Genomic DNA, 25,350 nt, shown 5'->3' on the forward strand with positions numbered 1-25,350 from the left:
CTGAGAGTGGATGGCCGCTCTTATTAAGGGGAAATGGTCATAGAATTGGCGGGTTGTAAAACTCAAGAATTACATCAGCTCTGTTACCCAATACAGTAGAAGTGCTTGGGTAAAGAAACTTGGGTCAAGGTGGTAAAATACCTCAGTGGGTAGGGTGTCTATCAGCTGTCAATCCTGGTGACTTGAGTTCAATTCCCAGAACCCACAGAATTAAAGGAGAGCACCGACTTCCACAGGTGGTCCTCTGGTCTCCATACACGCACTATGGTGTATGCCCTGCCCCACAAACACCATAAATAAAATGACTTTTTAAAGTTGGGTCCAGAGTGGTCACCCAAGTAATCTACAATCGCAGTAGGACTTTTCTTCAGCATGGAGGAACAGGCATTGTACACTGCGTGGGTTCTTTTATCTTTATCCCTGAGATGGAGAGAGAATAGGTGAACATGCTACATGGGAGAGACGCCTGCACTGGTGAACATGCTACATGGGAGAGATGCCTACACTGGTGAACATGCTACATGGGAGAGACGCCTGCACTGGTGAACTTGCTACATGGGAGAGACACCTGCACTGGTGAACTTGCTACATGGGAGAGATGCCTACACTGGTGAACATGCTACATGGGAGAGAGGCCTGCACTGGTGAACATGCTACATGGGAGAGAGGCCTGCACTGGTGAACATGCTACATGGGAGAGATAACTGCCCTGGTGAACACGCTACATGGGAGAGATGCCTGCACTGGTGAACACGCTACATGGGAGAGATGCCTGCACTGGTGAACATGCTACATGGGAGAGATGACTGTACAAAGACAGAAGCGTGACTTCCAGCAGCTCCTTCACTTTGCTTCTTTCACTAACATTAGAATGTGCTTTTGTTTTATTGCATCTTTATTTTATTACTATTTTATGACTTTATTTTATTACTATCCCTGAGAGCCCCATTCTTTTCTGATGAGAGACCAAAAGAGGGAGAATCCGGACAGGAGGAGGGGTAGGAAGAACTGGTTGGATCAGAGGAGGAAGAGGCTGCAATCAAGACACAGTATAGGAAAACATCTATTTTCAATCTTTAAAAAAACGGGGAGAGGTTTGTAAATTTATGGTACGGATGCTTAGATTTTAATTCCTGGGTCTTTGGTGTTGTTTACTGCCTCAGCATATTAACAGAGAGCCTCAAAAACAGTGCAGTGCTGAATTGTTGGCTGGGGAGATGACTCAGACTCTGAGAGCGCTTACTGATACTTGGCCTCAAATCCGCAATCCTCCTGCTTCAGTCTCTCGAGTGCTGGAGTTACATTTCTGTGTTCCCAGGCCTTGCACTGCCATTCTCTTTTTCTATTTTTTTTTTTACTGAAAATCAATTTTTTCATAAAACATTCTGTTGCCTTTGCCCTCCCAGTCCCACTTTCACCCAAACCCACACCCTTTTCCTCTCTCTCATCAGAAAACAAACGAGCATCTAAATAATAACAATAAGATAAAGTAAGATGAAATAAAAACAAACCAGACTAAGACAAAACCAAAAAAGGCATAAGAAACGTGTAAGAACGCAGGTGTACACACATTCGCGCATGCACACACAAAAATCTCACAAAAATGCAAAATGTGAGACCATAATATATACTCAAAAGACCTGTAAGCACACGGGGCTCGCCCTTAAGTGTGGTTTGTATCCCCAGTGAGGCTCTATTGGACAAAACAAATTAGCTGCACAGCCATTCTTTCCATTTTTTTTTTTATTTTGGTTTTTCGAGACAGGGTTTCTCTGCAGACAGCCATTCTTATGGTGACCAAATATTATCATGTCATTGTAATTTAAATATCTAAACTAAAGCAGCCAAGAGAAAGAAGTTCTTAAATCGAACACTGCTAAGGTCAGAATTCACAGCCACAGGGAAAAATTATAGATTGCATATGTCAAGGACTGGGGGTGTAGCAAGCATTGGGCCCTAGGTTCAATCCCTACTATGGCATCTGGGGAGGGAAGAAATGAAATATTAATGTCCATGTTCAACAGTGAAGGAGTTTACCCCATCTGCTAAGCCTGAACCTTCACAAGCAGCCTGTTCATGAGATCTGAATTGAGTCTGTTGATCCTGAGTTCATTGTATACTGTGGGAATGCCAGAGAACCTCACATGGGGACTGCTACATGGCTTCCCTGTTGTTCTTGAGTTTCCCCATCATCCAGGGTTTTATTACATGTCCTACAAGATGTAGCATTTGAAATGAGACCTTCCACCTGGGTGGAGTGGAATAGGCCTGCAATCCTAGCACTTAGAAGGTGAAACCAGGATGCTTTCCAGGAGTTCAAGGCTAGCCTGGCCTGTGTATTGCATGTCAGGCCAGCCAAAGCTACACTGTAAGACCCGGCCTCAAAATATGCTAAATAAATGGTGTAGAAATGTCGTACCTGCAGGGTCAAATTAGACACTGTTAACGAGTTCGCCAGCGACAGAGATGATACGTTCCTCAGGAGCGACACCACGGAAGCCAGAGTCCCAGCTGTGGTGGACGGGCTTTGCTGAACAATGGCAGAAAGGTTTTGCACCAAAGATGACACGTCTGCCTCTGTGACATTGCCTGACATCATACTGAAATCCTTAAAAAGAAGAAAGAAAGATTATGCTCTAGGGGGAGAACCCAGAAATGCTTGCACAGCATTAGACTTAAATCGGACATCTTGGCTACAGAGCAAACAGCGCAGTGCATCATCAGGTAACTCTACAGGAGCGGCAACAAAAATAGCTGTGGTTCAGGGACTCCTATATTCTAGATCCTGGGCCAAATGCTTAATAGAAATTTGTTGATTGAGCCTCTTAAGTACTTTTTGGAGGAAGTAGTGTAATTATTGATATTTTAGTGATAAGGAAGCTGGATCGTGAAAAATTCTTTGAAAAACATTTTCAAATACATCACCATCTCAATTATAGATTATAAATTATAAATTATAGATGGATAATGACTGAGATTTGGTGACTTGGCAAGGAGTGCTCAGCTAAAAGTGGTACTGCCGGTACTGAGCTCTGCCAGGGCTAATCCTATGCTTCCTGTACAGAGTGAGCAGAGAGCTGGGCGCATGTGCCAATATGACTAGTGGACTCGGTCAATCCCCACTGTGTTGCTGGGTTTAGAGTATCGCCTCTTGCTTTCAGGCCCATCTACTTTTGCTATGCCAGGATAACTGAGAGAGTAGCAAGCAGGAGTGTTTGCTTCCATCAGGATAAGTTGACCAGGATCCCAGATCCCACCCAACCTCCTTGTACGTCTCAGCTGCCTGTACCGCTCTCAGTGGGTCCGCACATCAAGGACCAATAAGTTCTAACTATTGCCGTGTTCAGAACTGGGGCAAGGAAGGACAGGGCAAGACTAGACTTCAGTGGCCAACTGTTCAGCGTATAGATAAGAAATACAGAGAGCAGAAAGGGACTGGCAACTCTTCCAGGATGCTTTGACAGTTAACCCTCTTTGGTATTCTCTATCCTGAGAGGAAGGCCTCTGGCTGGGATGGAAGCGCTATCCAAAATGGAGGTTTACTACAAGAGCAATGTCTGAACCAATCTAGAAGACATTTTCCTTGTGCTTTCAATTCTTTTGTTCCTGACCATCTTTCTTCCCTTTTCTTTTTCTTTCTTTCTTTTTAATACAAAGCTAGAATGGAAGCCACAGCATTGGGAGAGGAATCAAGCAACTCTTTCTAGTTCACTATTATTGTTACCAGATAGACCACTGGCTCCTTGGCCATTTGTTTCCTGAGTATTTACATTTATATTATATTTATTTATATTTATGTTTAAATGCAAGGCCTATTGTATGGGTCACCCTCCCATCCAACCTACTCACTATTCCAACAGGAGATATTTGTACAACCTTACATTAAGTATATTGCCCTGACTCAAGCTTCTCCCTAACCTTCAATTCCAAGGCCTCTTGGATTTCCAAGACTAGCTAGCTTAGTTGCTGTTTTAGCATCTACTATATCTGTCAGCCTTCAGGGACTTCACCCTACTAAGACAAAACCATCTGCCTGTCATGCTCACAAGCCCTGGTTCAAGGCCCGGCAGAGCCCCTCATGTTTTTGCACTCTGCCTAAAGATATAAACAGTCACGTTTGACCCTCTACTGAGCCACACTCTCTGGGTGATGCCCACTGTGAAAGTCAAACTGGCAAGTTCCTAAAAATGTGTCACCTTCTTCAGTTCTGCCAGCTGAGAGAGCACGCAGTACTCCTTGGTGACCTGCCACCCAGAGTGCTGGCACCTGACGGTGATGTTTCCAAGGAAGCCACTGCTACAGGGTAGAGTATATTCGTCATCCTCAAACCCAAATCCAAAGGAGACGCTGTTACACAGGGCTGGAAAATAACAGACACAGGAAGAAATGATTCTAGAACATTCTAGCAGTCAACAACAATGACGACGACGGCAAAATTGCAGGGTTTAAGTGAGTTAGAAGCTATATTTGCAGATTTGAAACCCAGGAAAATGTGGAAGTATGGGTGCATTGCTGATGTCCATCCTCATTCACCTTGTGTCTCTTGTTTGAGGATGGATCCTCCTTCCAGGTATCTGACCAATGCCAGAAATGTTGTCCTTATTGGGCTGTTGACCGGTTAGTGCTACATGAAAACAAGGACAGATGCAATCTTTTGAGAAACTCCTAGGAGGCAGAGGAGCCAGCTCAATGTGTTGAGCATGTGCTGTGTCAAGTGGGCATGGCAGGCCACCTGTGTTCAGTCCTATCAGCATTCGAGAGACATAAGGAGGGAATTCCCAGATCCGTCTGGCCAGCCAAACTAGCTGGAAACCACCAGCTCCACATTCAGTAAGAGACCGTGCCTGGTTAACAAGGTGAAAAGCAACTGAAAAAGACCCCCAACATCAACCTTGGGCCTCCATGTGCTACACGTACACCCACACATGCTTGTGCCCATACACATGCAAGCATACTTGCATACCTGCAGTTCACACAAGCATGTGTGGGAGGAAGAAAATACTTGACAGTCTTTGCTAGAACAAAGAGTAGTAATGCAACTGGAAGATGGGTGATTGTCACCGGGACGTGATCCTTTCTGCCATTTACCTATTTCAAAAATGCTATATACCCTTAATAGTATATTCTCCTACGGCTGGCACCAGGAGATGGCATTATTGGAAGCCAGAATTTCAAGGCCTAGAATTTTGATTTCTCCAGTGCTCTGTTTTGTGTCTGATATATCAGATAGTAAGTATTTGCTGGGTGAACGTATTGACAGATGTTGACAGATGCTATGACCGAAGATTCCTAAGGCTAAATTTCAAAAGTAAAGTGAATACCCAACATTTATCGCTAGCTGCACACCTCCTGATCAGCATCTTATATTCTTGTAGACCCGCCCCTCCATTACTCGCCCCTTTGCCTCCTCCCTAAAAGCCATGGCATATCTCAGCTTCTGTGAGACCAACAGATTCTTTTGGACTCCATACAGGAGTGAGGTCATACAGTATGGATCTTTCTGTGTCTGGTTTATTGCATTAACTTAATGTCGTCTAGACTCATCCATTATGCCACAAGTCACAAGAATCCTCCTTTTCAGGGGCTGCAGTGTACTGCATATCAAAATAGCTGGAAAGCATTTGTTGACTGTTTGCATTGCAAGGAAATCATAAATGTTTGATGTGATAGACATGCTAATTACATCATTACATATTTTCAGCAGCTCTCAAAATAGTATATTATCATCCCATAAATGTGCTTAATTATTCTGGGTCTAATTAATTTTTAAAAAACATTCAGCATACTGGTACACACCTATAATCCCGGAAATCAGAAGGCTGGGGTGGGGGCTTGAGAATTGGAAGCCAGTCTGGGCTACAGAGAGAGAGAGACTCTCTTTCAAGAAATAGAAGAGGGGGGAGAAAGGGGAGGGAAGGGGAGGGGAGGGGAAGGGAGGGGAGGGGAGGGGAAGGGAGGGGAAGGGAAGGGAAGGGAAGGGAGGGGAAGGGAAGGGAAGGGAAGGGAAGGGAAGGGAAGGGGAGGAGGAAAAGGTGTGATGGTTTGTTTTAATCATCAACATCAACTTGACATAATGTAGAATTACCTGGGAGGGAAGTCTCAGGAAGGGCTTGTCTAGATTGGGATGGTGAGGGGGTAGGTTTGCAATAGATTTTCTTAGCTGAGGTAAGAGGACTCACTCTGAATGTGAGTGTCACCATTTTATGGACTGGATCTTGGACTTTGATGTGACCATGACTAGCTGTTTCAGTTCCTGCTGCCTTGACTTCCCCGCAAAGTTGAACTATAACCTGGAATTACGAGGCAAATAAACCCCATCTCCCCCAAGTTGCTTTCGTCAAGGCATTTTACCTCAGCAAGAGGAAATGAACTAAGACGGTATTTTTAAACACGTAGAGAGAGGAGGGCATGTGCATTTTCCCTGGGTCTTTGGATGATGATTTAAAACCACTCTTAGCTCCAAGGTTTTTCCAGTGTGTGTACCGGCAAAGCAGTGCTGAATCACGCCTATCACGGCTTGTAGTGAGGTCAGTGTTCCAGGATGTTTATCTGAGATGCTCAGATCTCCAATTAGTAACTACAGAGAGTCAGCTGGGGTTGAGTCGTGTGGGGGCGGAGGGCAAGCTGCCAGTTTCTACTGAAAGTGAGTTTTAGAGCGATTCTCTTGGAAATCGACATCTGCAGTCCGAGGACAGCACGCATGACTAGCAAAAGACTGAACCGGCTTTACCTTTCCCGAACACTCGAAAGGAGCCATCTTCAACTGAGAACCGCCTTTTCAGGGCCACCAGTGCTTCTTCTGCCACCTGCTCCAGGGCAGACAGGAGCTCAGCTGTGTTACTGGAGCCGGTTACTTCATAGCCCACAATGATGCTTCCCTCTCTGCAGTGAGGAGGGAGGAGAAAGAAGAGATTCACTGTCTCTGCATTTAGTCTCTCAGGGCAAACGTGTGACTGCATGGTGTGGAGTGCACAGGAATAAAGCAGGCAGATTTTCTACGTGCCTCCATGGAGCTGAAAAAGAAGCAATTGCTCCCCCCAACACACACCCTCAAACACTTGTATGCGTACACATACAAACGTGTACATACGTTTCTATCTATGCAAGCACACGTACATATATTCATCTGCATGCACACGTATACCCATATGTATCCTTGCACACATGTACATATGTGTACATACATGACTATGTGCCCATAGTCATTTTGAAATGTTTAATGTTATAATGTAGACAGGGACAAGCATAGAAGGGGAAGTAAATGTCTCACGCTATATAGAGGCTGGGTGGAGATGGTTTCTCTGTGGAAAAGAATCCCTGGTTTTTGAAACAGGCCTTTAAGATGATGTCTCGGGGTCACTAGTGCTGTGATAAAACACCATGACCGAAAGCAACTTGGGGAGGAAAGGGTTTCTTTTGCTTACTCTCCTGGGTGACAGCCCATCACTGAGGGAAATCAGGGCAGGAACTGAAACAGGACAGGAATCTGGAGGCAGGAACTGAAGCAGAAGCCATGGAGGAAAAGGGCTTGCTGACGTGTTCCCCATGGCTTGCTCAGCCTCCACCTTTTAACTTGGTCAGTCCCGCGCAGGCTCCTGGGGTCAGTTCAGTCTCTGTGAGCCTCCATGAGCCCAGGTTAGTTGGTTCTGTGGGTGTTCTTGTGATGTCCTTGACCCCTCTGGCCTGTGAAGTTATTCCTAACTGGTTTCTTTCTTGTACATCCCAATTGATTGAGGTTGACCACCTTTTAACTCCTAGGACCACCTGTCCAGGCATGGCACCGCCCACAATGGACTGGTTTCTACATCAATCTGTAATCAAGAAAATGCACCGTAGGCTCATGTGTAGGCAAATCTTACAGAGACATTTTCTCAATTGAAAATCCCTCTTCCTAAATTTGTCTCCAGCTTGTGTTAAGTTGACAGGAAACCAGTCAGCATAGATGACGAGAAGACACGCGATGAGAAGCATGTAAGTATCTGGGAAAGCTCTGGGACGGGACGGGCAGAGTTTGACAGACTTAAAGACTAGAGTGGTGGCTAGTCCAATACGAGAGAGAGAGAGAGAGAGAGAGAGAGAGAGAGAGAGAGAGAGAGAGAGAGAGAGAGAGAGAGAGAGAGAGAGAGAAAGGTAGGAAGTAATGTATGGAAACCAGCTGAAGGAAGTTAATAAAGAAAGCAGGAGGATGAGCTTTTAGAAAGCAGCACTTTGGCTTGGACTAGTTGAACAGCCATTTATGTGGAAACATCTAGATTGAGGTTATATTTGGCAGACCTGCTAGGAAAGCAGATGTGGGATGTACAAGAAAGAAACCAGTTAGGAATAACTTCACAGGCCAGAGGGGTCAAGGACATCACAAGAACACCCACAGAACCAACTAACCTGGGCTCATGGAGGCTCACAGAGACTGAACTGACCCCAGGAGCCTGCGCGGGACTGACCAAGGAACTCTGCATGTATGTTACAGTTGTGTAAGACACTCTGCATGTATGTTACAGTTGTGTAAGACACTCTGCATGTATGTTACAGTTGTGTAAGGTACTCTGCATGTATGTTACAGTGGGTCGCTTGGTTTTCTTGTGGGACTCCTCACACTGGGAACAGGGGCTGTTTCTGACTCAACTGCCTGCTTTGGGGACCCTTCCTCCTTCCAGGGTGCCTTGTCTGGCCTTAATAGGAGAAGAGGTACCTAGTCTCACTGCAGCTTGATCTGCATGGCAGGTTGATATCCATGGGAGGCCTGCCCTTTTCTGAAGGGAAAGTGAGAAGGAATGGGTGGGGAGGAAGAGGGAGATGGAGAGTGGGACTGGGAAGAGAGGAGGGAAGGGAAATTGTGGTCAGGATGAAAACACAAAATAAATAAATACAAAAAAAATAATTTCACAGAATGGGTACAAAATTAGTGTATTTACACAGTAGAATACTACTGGGCAATAAGAAGGTTGTGATGCAGTTACTGAGTCAATCAGGAATGAACTGAATGGACTTCATGCTGAATGATAGATGCCAGATGAAAAACAAAACCAAACAAAACCCCTGACCTTCCACTTACATGACATTGTGGGGTGTGTTAAACTAGCCGAGGGAAGTAGAAATCAGACCTAGTGGCGACCTTTCATGGAGAGTGTGTCAGTAACCATGGAGATTGACTAGAAAGGAACTGGAGAAGTGGGAAGTACTGGAGACCATCCATCGGGGCAGGACAGGCTGTGGGCAACAGGTCAGACCTGACGAAATATACATTGACGATCTGAGCCTAGCATGGTGCGTTCCTTACATCTCAGGAAGCGTCTGGGAGCAGAGATTGGCTCAAGGTTTGAGTCCAGCAACTGGAAGAACGGGTAAGAAGATGGCCGGACAGGAGTGGGTAGGCCGAGGGAGCAGGGATGGACATGTGTTTGTCACACCCACTGGAAGAGCAAGCAGAAAGTCAAGTTGGTGACTGATATTCAGAGTTCAGAGGAGAGAGAGGTGGCAAAGCTGGGAACCATGATGCACAGATAGTGTCTGAAGCCACGGACGGCACGCGAGAGCACACGTGATGATGAAATGAGCCCCGTGGTTAGTCCTTGAGGTCAGTACAGTGGTGCCTTCACTCTTGTTTAGGGTTTTGAGACGAGGTCTCCCTCTATAGGCTAGGCTGGCCTGGAATTCACTGTGGAACCCAGGCTGGCTTGATACTTGATGCAATCCTCCTGCTTCGGCTTCCTACGCGCTGAGATTACAGGTGTGAGCCACCATGCCCAGTTACCTCTGTTTCAATATTTTATTTTCTGACTTTAAAAAGATAATTATTTTTAAAACGCATTTATAATTAGGTTTAAAATACAAATTTTAAAAATATTTATTTTATTTATTTTTATTGTGTGTGTGTGTGTGTGTATGGAGGAGGGGGTGTGTGCGCGCACATGAATGTAAGTGCCAGGGAGGCCAGAACAGGCCATGAGATACCTCTGGAGGTGGAGTTACAGGTGGTTGTGAACCAACTGACGTGAGCTCTGGGAACCAAACTCAGATCTTATAGACCAGTGTGTCTTCTTTACCACTGAGCCATCTCTTTGGAACCCCAGCTACCCAAATTTTAAAGATAAAAGAAGGGAGACACAAAGAGAAGCCAGGTGAGGAAATTTGGCAAGAACTTCTGAAGCCTCAAAGGACAAACTCTTGACCCTTCTGCCTGGATACGGCCCACCCTGTAGGCTCACCACCTACTTTCCTACTTATTGTTTACATGTTTTTGTCTTGAAGCAGGATCTCCCTGCGTAACCCAGGCTAACCTTGAACTCCCTTTGTACTCTAGGTCAGTTATGAAATAACGGCAATCCTCCTGCCTCCACTTCTCTAGGACTATAGTCATGCAGTACCACACCTGGCTGTTGTTTTCAGGGTTTGAGTGTACACTACTAGGATTAAATCTCAGTTTCATCTAGTAGATCACGGACAGAAAAGGCAAAAAAAAAAAAAAAAAAGAAGGAAAGAAAAAGATCCATTAAACAGATTCAATATAAGAAAAGGGAAACTGTTCTTCTTTAGGTTAGATTTTTTTTTTTAAAAATTATTCCTGTGGGACTTTCTAAATGACTTTATGAACTAAGAATGTATTTATAGCAGGTGTTGTTGAAATTTTCCCATGACTGGTTTGAAGTTAACTATGGAAAAAATAATGAGTCAAGCTCTTTGACACTAAGCTACTTCCTCCAGCAGACAACTACAGTAGCTGGTGACCGATGCGCACATGCTCAACTCCAAATAACTCTGCATTGAATCATAAACAAAAGGCTAAGTTACCAAATACACCTTTATTTGCTGTAGACAATGACTTCTGAGTTTTCAACCACAGCCTATACTTGATACCCGTACAGAAAGATATTTTATCCCAGGTTCCCATCTTGACTCCAGATTATACAACAGCATGTCCTGTGTCATAGGAAAATGCTCATCTCTCTACCCCCACACCCCCATGCCACCCCCACCCCTTCCTGAACCTGTGCACTGTGATGTCCCCCTTCCTCTCAAGTGTCTACCTTATGCTCACGTGTTTACAATTGTTTTAATGTGTGTGTTCTTCTATGCATGAGTATGTATACAACATGTGTATGTGTGCGTGCATGTGTGCACTTGCATGTGGGGACCAGAGGAAAACCTAGGTTTGTCACTAGGAATGCCATCTACTTCTTTTGAGACAGGATCTCTCACTGGCCTGGATCTCATTAATTCGGTGGTCTAGCTGGCCAGCAAGCCCCTGGAGTCCCCTGTCTCTACCTCCACAGCCATGGGATTGCATGTGAACCCTGGGTTCTCCTGTCTCTACCTCCCCAGTGCTGGAATTACATGTGAGCACTACCATGCAAGGCATTATTATGTGGATTCTGGGATCAGTCTTTGTTTGGAATCTCCAGTGGGGTGGAGGCCCATTCCAGAAGGTCCACCATCGTGGCCCTCCCCTGGAGATGCCTAAAACCACGCCTACCAGCTATCTAAGACCCGACCCATAGATCTGCCATGTGAGCTCTCATGTCCTCTTTTCCTGCCTTCCTGAGAGTCACCTGGGGGTGCTCTGCTTTGCATTGCTCTGTTTATTAAATCTGGATTTATTAATTTGATTTGATTTGGCGTATTGCATGGCAGCAGAGAACCCATTAACTGGGACTCTAATAATTAACAGATTTCAGACCTCAGGCTTGCAAGGTATACATACACTTACTGACTAAGCTGTCTCCCTAGCATTGATTTCACAATTCTGTCAGGAGCAGCAGGAATACCACTGGGCATTTTCAGGAGCAGTGCCAAATTCTAGAACAGCCCAGGTGCGACTTACCGAAATTGCGTGACCTGAACTGACTCAAAACCATGGATTCCTTTGTATGCTTCTTTAAGCTTAAAAAGAAAACAAAAGACAATGTTTCAGTATCTGTCCTCACACATCAAAAGAAATTGAGCAAAATATAAATGCAAACAATAAATAAACCAACAACATATGAGCAAAGGAAGAAGGGACCATGGGAAGAAGTTATATGTCATAACAAAAACAGTTAAAATAACCGTTGAGAACGCACACAATTTATTTTTGAGGGTGCTAAGAAAGAAGGACTGACCAGAGGCTGGTGAGATGGCACCACGAGTGAAGGGACCGCCACAGGCATGAGGACCTGAGTTTGGATCTCTAGTACTCATGTAAGTGGAGTATAGAGCCACATACATTGGTAACCCCACAGCTGGGAAGTAGAGACAGGAGATCCTGGAGCATATCATTCAACCAGTCGAGCCAACTGGGGAGTCTCAAAATAATAACAATGATCATATGTATATGGCTTTAACCAGAAGGCACATGACATCTACCTCTGACGGCCACATGGGCACACAGAGACAGATGGTGACAGAATAAGGGAAATAGTATAATAGATATTATGATAAATGTACCCAGATCTATGTTCTGGCTCTGGACAGAGGCGCACTGACTGGTCTAGTTCTTATGTGCCCTTGTTCAGTAACTCCCTTCAGCTTCTAAGAGGGGTTTCTTTATGGAACAAAGTTAAACAACTGAGTTTAGGTTGCGATAATTTATTATGTGTAATTAAAAACCATAAAATAGTCTAGAATCCATAGTATAGTATTCAAATCAGTAAGAAACCTCAAACACATGATAACTGATAACATCTCAGGAAAATACTCAAAGGACGTCTACTGTGGACAAAGCAAATAGTGGCTCTGTAAGAACTCATCAAGTATAAGCAAGGAAATATGTAGTCAGGGACAGAAGAGTTGGCTCAGCACTTAGTTAGGAGCATGCAGAGGACCCGACATCCTCTGTTCCTAACATCCACCCAAAGTCTAACTCAGGGAGTCTGACGGCCTCTTCTGAACTCCGCAGGCACATGCATTCATTTCACATACATATCTATACACAGATACACACATATGTACACACAGATGCACACATATGCACACAAACACATATGCACACACTCAAAATTTAAAATTAAATAAATCACTTTAAAATACATTATTAAAGGGCTAGGGTGATAGTTCAGTCAGTAAAGCACTTGTCTTGCATGAAGACCTGAGTTTGAGCCCCCAGACCACATTTAAAAAAAAATCCAGATATGATAGTACATGCTTGTAATTCCAGCACTGAGGAGGTGGACAGGCAGATCACAAGTTAGCCAGCCCAGCTGAACTGATGAGCCCAAGGTCAAAGAAACCCCTGTCTAAGTGGGGAATAAAAGGGTGGGAGAAGAAAGAGAGAGGGGTAAAAAAGAAAAGAAAACACACTTGAGACTGTTTTTTCTCTGTCTCCCACGTGTGCACACAGCGTCCACACGGGTAACCCCTCTATACAAATATGCACACATATAAAATATGGATAAAATGCAGTTCTGGGGGTCAAGACAGGAGGATAAAATGCATATTATGAATTGAAAGGCATCTGAACTTGTGCTTAGAAAGATTATCCTTACATAATAAATAGTGCTTACTTGATTTTCAATTTCAGTTCTGTAGTAGGCGTATACAGCAGAAGAGGAATTCCAAAGGTCTTTGATAAAAGCTCCATTAATTTTAAAAGTGCCCCAAACCTCTAGTGGAAAGAGGGAAAATAGATACAACAAATTAAGACATAATACATTTCAGTAGCATAAAATTATAAAAGTACAATTCAGAACCCATGGTAGGTATTCTATAAATTTTCATAAACTATATTCATCTAAAATAATAAAGAAAAGAAAGAAAACCAGAATTCTCAGTTGTTTGGTTTCTAACAGTCATGGGAAAGTGCTAGTGATCAGAACAAGTCACTCAACACTCGTGTATGTATGTGTGTGCGTGCGTCTGTGTGTGTGCATGTGTGTGTGCATGTGTGTGTGCATGTATGTATGTGTACATGTGTATGTACATGGAGATGAGATGTCTGGGGTCTTTCTCAGTTATTCTCTAACTTATTTTTTGAGACCCTCTCTCACTGACCCTGGAGCTCACTAATTTGGGTAAATTAGCTGGCCAGAAAGCCCAGGGATCCTAGAGTCTCTACTTCCCCAGTTCTGAGACTCCATGCAGGCGCTGTACTCAGCTAAAGATCCAAACTCAAGTCTTCATGCTTGCACACCAAGCACTTTACTGAGCTGTCTTCCCAGCCCCAACAAGAGCTTAAAGCTGTTTGCTAACTCTTACAAGCCCCATGCTTACTAGCTCAGGGCTAGTGCTCATCTGTACAGAACTGGTCTTTCTGTAGACAATCCCTGCTCAGTCTGTACTCAGGGTCTAACCATCAGCTGCTCTGGAAATACTTCTCTGGTCCCCAAATGTAAAATCCTTCTACCTCTGAATTCCACCACTGCTTTCTCCATCTGGCTGTACCTGTCTCTGCAATACTATGGGAAACCCTTCATGAGCACATCACCTGTCTGAGTCTTCTTTCTATTTCTTGTAGATGGATCAGAAATGGGCCTTCTTCCAAGATGGGAGCTTTCATTGGCATTTGGTGAAAAGATTGCCTTCTTTTCCTTCTTATATTACAAACCAGCCTCCCCCACTAGCCTGATAATACATAAATAGGAAGACACATGCTTTGTGGCCTCTCTAAGGGTTTACTCTGGAACTGCACGTGAACATGGTCCTTAACAGACACATGATGCCACAACATGATGAATTGCTGTGGTCCTGGGAAGGGGAACTAGGCATGCTCAGCTAAGCAGGACTATTTCTGACTCCTCCCTCATACTTAAAGACCAGAGCTTCAAGCTGACCAGGGCAGTCTTTCAGGAAGCTCCTCCTCCTTCTCTTCCCACTCTATCACCCCTCTTCCTCCTCCTATTCCTTCTCATCCTTTTCTTCTTTGCAGTCAGTGTCTCAAAATATAGCCTAGACTCTTGAGAACCCACTATATAGCCTAAACTGGCCTCAAACTCAGGGCAAACCTCCTGCCTCTGTCTCCTGGGATTACAGGTATGAGTTCCCATGCTCAGGGAGAATTTTCTTAAAGTCTGTTAGGGCCTGGAATCCATGTCATTAGATTCATCTCCTTCTTCATAAAATATGATCTTAAGTCAACGGTGGTTTCTCTACTCTTTTAGGCTATATACATCGTGTGTGTGTGTGTGTGTGTGTGTGTGTGTGTGTAACTTGGAATATATTTGTTGCAATCCTGAGTGGAATTTTCAATATAATCACCAAGTGTCTCTCCTGCATTCATACATCTAGAATTAATGCTGGTAAAGAAGAGAAACAGGAGAAGGAAATGTCCTGACTTAGTCCATTGCCCACTTGGATTATAGTGCATCTTTCTAAATCTCAGTAGAATCCTGCAGTCACAGCGTTGAGCTAGCTGCATGCATCTAGAGGTTGAAACAACATCTAAACTTCATCTTGTGTCTTCGGATCTGCTGCGGTGAAAAAGCCTTCACTGGTCTAGGCAAACTTAACTGGATACCTCTACTTCAGTACTGCCCTGCAGCATCAGCTGCCCTCAGCCAGGCAAAGAACCGCAGTACCGTCTCGGCTGCATCCTGGGAAGAGAGTACCGCAGCCCAGAGTACTTACTTGCTCTCTCACAGAAGTTGACACTCCGGCTGAGGTCTTTGAGAGGGCAATTACAGCTTGGGAGGGGTCCAACTGTACGAAGGTAGCAGTTCTGGGGGTCAAGACAGGAGGGAGGAAACCACATATAGCTGTCTTCACAGGCACACTCCGGGAACCCCTTCAGGCTTCTGCAGTCTACATACAGAAAAAGAAATAGACCACAGTCTCTCTCACTTTGTCTGCTTTCTACATCAACTTCTGTTCCGCTCTTGGCTCTGACTTGGAATCTGAACCAAGGATTTTTCCACAGAATCTGGGAGGATGGAGATGTGTTTAAGACATAGAAATGTCCAACTCCATAGATTCTGAGGTTTCTGGGGAAATCCTAGCAGAGATAAAACAAATGGCTTGGCTTAGCATCCAAAACAAGGCTACGGATCCCACCGGTATCCACTGCGATGGAAGAGAAAGACAGAAACATAGTCATGACATAAGAGTTATTATTAAAAGGGTCTAAAGAGTATTTGATCCCTATCTCATTTGAGTCCCCATCCATCCATCCACAAGTCAGCACACCAAGGGAGAACTTAAAAACTACGTGGTTAGGCTGAAGACATGAATCAGTGTTTAAAAGCTCTTGCTCTACAGGGGACCTGGGATTGGTTCCTAGCACCCATGTGGTGGTTTGCAGGCACCCAGGACTCCAACTCCAAGGGATCTGAAGCCTTCTGGCCTCCTTGCACACTAAGCATGCATATAGTAGTGTAAATATATACGTGCAGGTAGAACACTCATACATGCTGAGCATGGCGTTGCCTACCAATAATCTCAGCACCTGGGAGGCAGAGGCAGGTGAATCTCTGAGTTCAAGACCAGCTTGGTCTACAGAGCAAGTTCCAGGACAATCAGAGCTATGCAGAAAAACCCTGTCTTGAAAAAAACACTCATATACATAAAAAATTTAAATGTTTTAAAAGCTTAGAAAGGCAGAATGATTTGGAGGTGGGGTAATGGTGAAAAAAGTCTACAAATCAAAGCTGTGCAATATTAGACTTGACACGCCCATCAAAAGTCTTTCCATCTTAACAAAAAGATGGAAGGTGAGGGGGAGCAGGGAAGTAAGCGCGGGGGGGGGGGTGACAGTCCAGGATATGCTTGAGAAACTTATGTGGAAGCGTGTAGTGAGTGCTTGTCAAACTTTAGTACGCTTTAGAAGCCCCTGGAGCATTTCACCCCAGAGCCTCTAGTTTCACAGGTCTGAATGGACTAAGGAATGTGCATTCCTATTCAGTTCCCTACTCCTGATGACAGTAGAGTTGACCTGAGCACTGTGGGACTCTCAGCTTTAGCCAAGTTGTTAGACTTCTCTGGGAACCACTTCTGTGATTTGCATTATCAAAGACTTCTTGCTATCTTATGGATACATACTGGAATTTCATATCCCAGCCTCGTGAGGCTGGATAGAGTCGTAGAATAAATTCTGGCCAATAAAATAGGAACAGAATTAGTGTCTTCCATTCTCAGCTAAAAAAAATGTTATTGTCTGTGTGAGGGTCTCCAGGATTTCATTCCTTTGTTGCTCAGAATGAATACATGTGAAGTAGGATCTCATTCATCATCTGGTATCTGAGGGATGACGACAGACACAGCCCCCTTGCCAACATGCAATGAACATTAATGTCCCATTAAGAAGAAACATTGGTTCTTGATACCACAGAGTTTCTATGGAACGGTCATTTTTCACAGCACAGCCTACCTACCCTGCCTGACCCGCCCCTCTCCCCAGTTACTCTCCCCATTCCTGGGAAGCTAATTTACATGTGGTGGCCTTCACTCTGACGATCTTGCTGGGCCCGTGTAAGCACGGTGATGGAGATTTCAAATGCTTCAGAAATCTTTTCAGTTCTCTCTTCTCCCCAGGATCCCTGTATGTCATCTGAAGCAGGATCTCGTACTCCTGGGCTGGAGGGAGAGAGGGGTTATCAGAAGGTACCTGTGTGGGGGGGAAGATGTCTTAGCAGTCATCACGTACTGCTTAGAGCTCCAGGACTGTCCCCATGCTTGTCACTACATTCCGCACGTCCAGACATTGCCTTAACGTGAGCAAGCAGACACGCCTCATACATGCCTCACACGGATCTCTCCTCCCACTTCTGCTAGGTCAATAGTTCCCAAGCTCTCTTTCCTGCCCCAGACTCAAGGGAAACAGGCTGGAATATCCTACTCACCTAGCTTTGGTTTCCTGGAAATATCTCCAACATAAAACCCCCAACGTCACCCTTTCCAAAGAACTCATTTTTTAAAACGTTCCATTAATGAGTGGGGGTTTAGGGATTTCCTTGAAATACAAAACAAAACACAACTAGACCCTGGCTTGTGTCTGTGAACAGTTGTTACCTTTAGTTGCTTATTTAATAACTTCCTTTTTTCCCCCAAAGACGAGTCTTCGGTACTTGGAACCCTGGTGTCCTCGGCTTCCCTATGCCTTATCTTGGGCCTTTGCATGTGTTAACTTTGCAGCCAGGCTGATTGGATTCAAATCTTGTCTACTGTTCCCACGGGTCTTGGGAGTACCACCAAATGATGGGGAACAGGGTAAATGTGAGCCTGCTCACTTTCCCAGGAGTTAGTGGTACTGAAACAGATAGGTTGGGTTAAACCCTGTCTTACAGCCCTTAGCCCTAACCACTAGTTTTACCATCTTGAAATAAAGATGGCCATGATATAATAGAACTAAACACAGCCTGGCATAGTGACAGTCCAGTGAATAAATGCTTACGGTATTTTTATTGTCATTGTTACTGTTGGGGAGATCTTGTTTGTGGCATTCTGTGTTAAACTTTTTGTTTCATTTCCCTGAAGAACTGTAGCCTTGCATTGGGGACATTTTCATGCTATGCCTAGCACATGACTGCTTACCATGTACGTGTATTTAAATGCACTGCATGTCAGAAGCCTGTTGTGCACTGCTCTGGAACCTACAACCATCTGAGGGGATCAATGTTTTCATGAGGAAGAATGTTCAGTGCTTCAGATATCAGACGTGCATGTTAACATTCACACCGGGACTCATCACCAAGCTGAGAGCTCTGCCCATTAATTTCACTATAGGAGGAAGGCACAAGAGAAAAGGAACAAAGGACAGGTTCCTGTCTGGTGTGGTACAAGATGCCCATCTTCCTTGTCAGCTTGCCTAGATCTGTGGTCACGTAGGAGACACACCTCTGAGAGGTAGCTGAAGGAGTTTCCAGAGAAGGGAAGGCCTACCCTGCATGTGTACGGCACCATTCTGTGAGCTGAATAGAAGAAAAAGGAAGGAAAGCACACTGAACACCAGCGTCATTCCCTAAGCTTCCTGAACGTGGGCACCGTGTGACCAGCTGCCTCAGGTTCCAGCTGCCGTTCCTTCCTAGCAAAATGGACTGCACGGCCTCATAAACCATGGGGCCAAATAAGTCGGTCCGTCATTGCAGTGCTTTGGTAAGACATTTGGCCACAGCAAAATTATACCAACTAATACACTCTGTCGTTATTTAGTCTTTGCTCTTAAGAATTACTATTATTCTCCCTTTACAGATTCGGGTAATTTCATAATTTACCTAAGACCCCCCCCCCCGGCAATTGCTGAGGTCGGAACCCTGTTTTCTTGGCATCAGGGTCTAAAGTACCAGGACGTCTAGCAGGATCTTACCTGGATGCCTTTTCTCAACCACACCGACATCTCCTTTTGTTTGGTTGTCATGGTTTTTCTTCTACAAAAGGAAAGAAGATGGCTATAGTGAAGCTTTGTGACCTGCACATCATGAGGTCTGTTGAGTTTCCCAGGTGAGCCAAGATGATGATCTAATACCCAAGCCGAGCATGGTGACAGGTGGCCAAGAAAGGCCTTATCAAGGCTGTTTTGAGCAGAGACCTGGAGCAAGTGATGGTGTCTGGGGGAAGAGAAAGTGATGGTCTTGCAAAAAAACAGGAACAGCATTAGTTCAGGTCAGTGCTATGAATGTGCCCAACTGTGCCGGTAAAGTAAGGGACCAGAGAGCATCAAGAAGTGGGTGAAGGGAGATGAGTAATAGGTGGGGCCCAGAGTCCATAGAGGCGGGTCATGTAGACAGAGGCAAGGTGTGTACATCTATCAGACCAGAGAAAGGTTTTAATGCTTTGTGGGAAGGGAAGTGTTGTTGTTGGGTGTGTGTTTGTGTGTTGCACGTACATGGGCATATTCGTGAGTGTACCCATGTGCACATGAGAAGACCAGAGGAAGCTATTGGACGTCTTCCTCTGACACACTTTAGTTATTCCTTGGAGACAGAGGTTCTCAGTGAATCTGGCCATTGCTTTGGCTACTATGTCTGGCTCAGTGTCTGCCATCTTCTCTCTCCTGGACTGGGCTTACAATCATGCTCAGGTTTTCTTAAGTGCTTGCCGGGCTCTCAAACTTGGGTCTTCATGCTTGTAGAACAAGAACTCTTCCGAGACAGCTCCGCAGCCCTGGTTTTAGCTTTTCCCCGAGTGAGTCAGGCAGAGTTCGAACACACATGAGAAAGTCACTCTGATTCGCTTTACAGAAGCCTTAATCCTGGTGCCATGTTAAGAACAGCCAAGCACAGAAACAATGCAAGCATTTCTGGCATTACCAAGAGGCTACAGGACTGAGATCATAAAGCTCTCGGCGGAGACCTGCAGCGGTGGAAGAAGTTAGAAGAGTCTGACTTCTAGACAGGTTTTAAAGTAAATTTTAAAACCGGTTTATATATGGAGCATTACAAGACTCAAGTACGGCAACGTTTTCACCCAGACAGGAAGAGAATGGTGTCACCGGAAAAGAAGAGCGGATTCGGTAAGAAAAATTCAGGGGTTCAGTTTGGGACATGTGAAGCTGAAGAACCCTAATGTCCACATGAATGAAGAGTTCGGGCCGAAAACATATACTTGGGAATCATCAGTGAGTTGAAAACATTCAAGCCAAGATCCTAAATGAAATCATCAAGAAATGAGTAGCCCATAGCTGGAGTGATGGCTCGGTTGCTAAAGCACTTGCTGAACCAGGGTAAGGACCAACTAGAGTTTAGGTCCCCAGAACCTGTCCATGTAAGTGCTAAGTAGGTAAAATAGCCCAGTTCCAGCCCTAGAAGATAAACACACAGGACAAGTTAGCTACTAAGAGTCTTCATGTCACTGACCTCTGGGCCTGAGAGATGCTTCCTTAGTAAATAAAGTGGAAAAACAGTTGGGAAGAATTACTAGGATCAACCTCAGGCTTCCATGTGTGTACACACTCTCACACACATGTGCCCACACATGTAAACATGCAAACTCGCAAATCTGCAACAAATACATACCAATCAGAAAAAAAGGCAAGAAAAATAAGTACACTAGCACTCGAGAAACAGAGGCAGGAAGACCACTGCAAGTTTGTGGCTAATCTGGTCTACACAGAGCACTTCATGCCAACCAGAACTGCCTATCTCAAAAAGCATAAGGCAAGAGAAGGATGATGGCACACATCTCTAATTCTCGAATGCAGGAGGCAGAGGCAGGAAGATTAGCAGTTCAAAGTCAGCCTCAGCTACATAGTGAGTTTGAGACTAGCCTGAGTGGCATGAGACCCTTTACTAAGCAACTATGACAAAAGAAAGGGGGGGGTGGAAAAGAAAGAGCAGGCCCACAGGCTATTAGTGTCTACCCACGTGGTTTTCTGTTCCCAAGAGACCATGGCAGAGAATGTGTTGAGTTAGACAAGATCTCCAAGACGATTAAATTTCCACGGGAGAAGCCTAGTCTGCAATCCAGGCACCTGTACTTCAGAGATCAACTTACTGAAGACCTCACAGGGAATGCTGGTAAATACTGAGACAAGAACGCGGGACTTCTGATGCAAAGTCCACCAGCCTCTGTAGCTCAGTTGCCTGGAGAGTGACAGATTCTGAGGTAGCAGGAAGGAGGAGAGGAGAGAGGGCTGCCAAGAGAAAGAAGACATGTACCGACTCACCTGCAGGAAGCCTTTGGTGCCCTCAGTCACCGGGAAAAGAGCAATGAGCCACAGAAATCCAGCTCTCATTTCCAGAAGCGCCTTCTCCCCGCTCTGGGCCAAACATAGACACCCCGTGTCTGGTCTCTCAGGAGGCTGTGCACTAAAGCAAAGATAGTGAGTCAAGGCTGGAAACGGATGCATTCCGCAGCAGCCCCTCAAGTTTTACCGGGATTTTCCTCGTCCCCTTAAAATATCCAAGGGCCCTACAAAGCACAAATGTTAAAGATAGATTTGGAGTGCTTAAACTTAAAAGTAATAACCAGCCAGTAGTTTAGCAAGCTCCCTTCTGAATAACTGATGGAGTTAGTAACAAATTGTTCTTAAGTTTCTATTTATATTAAATAATTTGGACAGAATTCAACACACAAACATTGTGATGGTTTCAAAGAAAACTGGCCCTCATAGGCTCTGGTGTTTGAACATTTGGTCTGCAGTGGGTGGCGCTGTTTGGGGAGGTTTTAGGAGGTAAAGGCTGGCTGGAGAAAGCGAACCATGGGGTCAGGTTTGGGAGTTTACAGGCTCACGCTTCCACAAAACACTGCTTTGTGTTTGTGGTTTAATATATGATCTCTCAACCTCCTGCTCCCACTGCCTGCTGCCACGTCGCCCTCACCACTATAGACTTTCCCTCTGGACAGTAAAGTAACATACACTCTGTCTTCCTTTTGCCGCCTTTGGTCATGGTTCTTTATCACAGCAACAGAAAAATAACTAATTCAGACGTGGTCACAAAATTAACCTTTTATATATCCAGGCTATCTGATGTCGAAGAAAAATCATGCTAACTTACAATTGTTCTGTCTAATACTTAGCCACTAGGCACATGAGACCTCTACATTTTTAATTTTAATTAAAATTATATTTAAAATTCAGTTTCTCAGAAGAAGGCTGTAGCACTTGCCTAGTGTGCATGCGTTCAATCTACAGTAGCACACACACACACATACACACACACACACACACACACACACACACCATCAGTTTATCAGTTGCAGTAACCGAGAAACACACCTTTGTCCTTGTATTTTTGTTTTGTTTTGTTTTAATTTTTTGTTTTCTTGAGACAAAATTTCTCTGTAGTTTTGGAGTCTGTCTTGAAACTTACTCTGTAGACCAGGCTGGTCTCGAACTCACAGAGATCTGCCTGCCTCTGCCTCCTGAGTGCTAGGATTAAAGGCAAGCGTCACCACTGCCCAGCTTGTCCTTGTGTTTTGGAGATAGGATATCATGTAGCCCAGGCTGTCTTCAAACTCACTACCAGCTAAGGATAAGGCTAAACTTCTGACTCTCTCAGCTGTGCATCCCAAATGCTCGGACTACGAACATGTGCCGCCAAGGTCAGTGTGTGTGGTCCTGGGGATAACCCAGTGCTTCACACATGCTACACAAGCATGACATCAACTGAGATACATCTCCAGCAACCGGGTATAGTCTAAGGTTTACAAGTTGCAAGTGGTTAGCGGCTACCAGGTTAAGTAGCACGCTACAGAATACTTCCATCATTTTGGAAAGCTTAACTGGACAACAGGGACAGAACATAAAGGATTATTTCCCTGACCTATCAGCATTTCTTTTACAGCTCCATAGGAAATCGTTTTAAAAATGGTTCCCAAGCTCAATAATCCCCCTTTGGAGTAAGCGTATAGATCGGTACAGAGTGGGCTCTCTCCGCCACTTGCCTTGCTCCTTGATGAACTTAACCTTCATGTGCACACTGTCATCTCCATTGGATGCTGCTCTCAGATCTGAAGAGAAAAGTATCAGGGATGGGGGCAGACTACCATACCCATGGCTGGTTTTCTGGGGTTTTCTGGGGCCTGCTAAGGGAGCGTGGTGCCCATACAGCATCTGTATCACTTGCCCCCTAGGGTGAAGGAATGGTCCTCTCACATCCTACCCTCCTTCCTGCTTGCCAAAGACTCCTCTTAGATCTTGGACTGGATGAATCTGCAAATGGAAGCCTATGCCTCATTCTTTTAGGTCTTGGCTTATCTGCTCTAAAGTGCATCTGTTGCTGCGTGCATTCACTGTTCTCCAAAGCTAAGGGGTATTTGTCTGTGAAGAAGAACATTTCGAAAAAGTTTTTCCAGCCTGCAGTAACACAGTACAACACACACACACACACACACACACACACACACACACACTTATCTTTCTGTGTCAGCATTTGGGGATTGGTTCAGGACCGCTGAATCTGCACAAATCCCTCCTATAGACTGGTAGAGCTATGATTCTCAACCTATGGGTCATAACACCTTTGGGGGTCAAAGTTACATAGCAGATATCCTACATATCAGATATTTACAAACTACAATTCACACCAGTAGCAAAGTTACAGTTATGAAGTAGCAATGGAAATAATTTTATGGTTGGGGGTCACCATGACATGAGGAACTGTGTTAAAGGTTCACAGCATTGGGAAGGATAGAGCATCTGACAATGACTGAGACACATCTTCCCACAAGCTCCAGGTCATCTCTGAATCACCTGAACACAGTGTGATGCAAGCGCTATGGGAACAGATTCTATGTTGTATTGCTTAGGAAATAACGAGGAGAAAATGACTGCATGTATTCAGGGCAGACACACGGTATCAGCCACAATGATCGGGTTAATGAGTATTTTATTTTATACGTGAATATATGTACATGCACACACAGAGTAACTGGGTTCTTTTCTGAGTTGTACTTTGGATATTCTCTCTCTCTCTCTCTCTCTCTCTCTCTCTCTCTCTCTCTCTCTCTTTCTGTGCATGTGTGTGTGTCTGTGTACGTGTGCACACACCACCTGCGTGTGTCTGCATGTGTGTCTCTGCATATGTCTGTGTGACTCTGCATGCATATGTATTTATGTGTACACATGCACACATGTGCATTCTCATCTCTCTTCCACTACTATGATAAAAATGCCCTGACAAAGCCATGGAGAAAGAAAGCCTACATTCATGGTGAGTTCACCCCCTCGCCTACCAGTCAAGATGATCTTCAGCACACTCTCTACTGGCCAACCCAATTCAGAGTTTCTCAAGTGAGGCTTTCCACCCAGGAGACTCTCAGTTACGGTAGGGTGATGGTTTAAACTAACAAGCACACTGTTTTATGAGTCAAGGTCCCATGTAGCACAGGCCTGCTGCAAACTCACTGTGCAGCAATGGGTGAGCATAAACACCTCATCCTCCTGCCTCTACTTCAGAATTTCTGAGATTATGGGTATGCATATCCACACCGCTGGATACAACCAAACCTTGGATATTTTCCTTTATTTTATTTTATTTCAGTTCTATATTGTTAAGTTGTCAAGTGTGACTAAGCTAATTCTTCGAAGTAGTACAGTCACATAGCAAGGGGAGGTGGAGCTACCCGCATCCCTCTTTTTCTCCATTCCCAGGAAGACTCTTCTAATTTGAATTGCCAGGTATTCTTTTGCTTGTGGCTTGTAACCCTGGAGCTGACAGATAGGATAACAGTCTCTGTGCTTGTGTGCCCCACCTGTCCCCTCTCAGTGTGCCAAGGACTATTCCGAATTGAAAGGCCTGGCTATCACGTGCTTCCCACCACTCTCTGTTCTCTCCTGCTAAGAACTTTTTCTCCCGTGTGCAGCCTCAAGCTGCAAACCCAGCTCAGAAGGTCCGAGTGACAGCTCCGGCCATCCTAAGGAAGTCTCCTTTTCCACCTCATTATTTCCCTGCCCCTTCCTCTGGACCGCCTCTTGAGACTTTTCCAGAATGGTAATCAGTGATGTACAGTCAAGGTTTGTGTTGATTTGTAGGCTGATCATGAATAGATACACCATAAAGAAAGAAGAGA

General features: G+C 44.8%; 1 protein-coding gene across 2 annotated transcripts in view; it reads right to left on the minus strand.

Annotated features, from left to right (window-relative positions):
• The window catches only part of Adgrf1 (adhesion G protein-coupled receptor F1), a 48,256-nt gene that overhangs the window by 12,953 nt on the left and 9,953 nt on the right, over positions 1–25,350 (minus strand). For both annotated transcript variants that reach the window (XM_038343075.1, XM_038343076.1), the window contains 9 exons: positions 21,503–21,644; positions 19,205–19,265; positions 17,332–17,475; positions 15,535–15,708; positions 13,476–13,576; positions 11,819–11,877; positions 6,731–6,882; positions 4,197–4,360; positions 2,420–2,608 (listed from right to left, as the gene is read on the minus strand). In XM_038343075.1, coding sequence (XP_038199003.1) covers positions 2,420–2,608; positions 4,197–4,360; positions 6,731–6,882; positions 11,819–11,877; positions 13,476–13,576; positions 15,535–15,708; positions 17,332–17,475; positions 19,205–19,265; positions 21,503–21,571 — 1,113 coding nt within the window. In that variant the 5' untranslated portion in view covers positions 21,572–21,644. The remainder of the gene's footprint in view (positions 1–2,419; positions 2,609–4,196; positions 4,361–6,730; positions 6,883–11,818; positions 11,878–13,475; positions 13,577–15,534; positions 15,709–17,331; positions 17,476–19,204; positions 19,266–21,502; positions 21,645–25,350) is intronic.

The sequence above is a fragment of the Arvicola amphibius genome, chromosome 9 (genome assembly GCF_903992535.2).
Source record: "Arvicola amphibius chromosome 9, mArvAmp1.2, whole genome shotgun sequence".
In the NCBI taxonomy this organism is placed as follows: Eukaryota; Metazoa; Chordata; class Mammalia; order Rodentia; family Cricetidae; genus Arvicola; species Arvicola amphibius.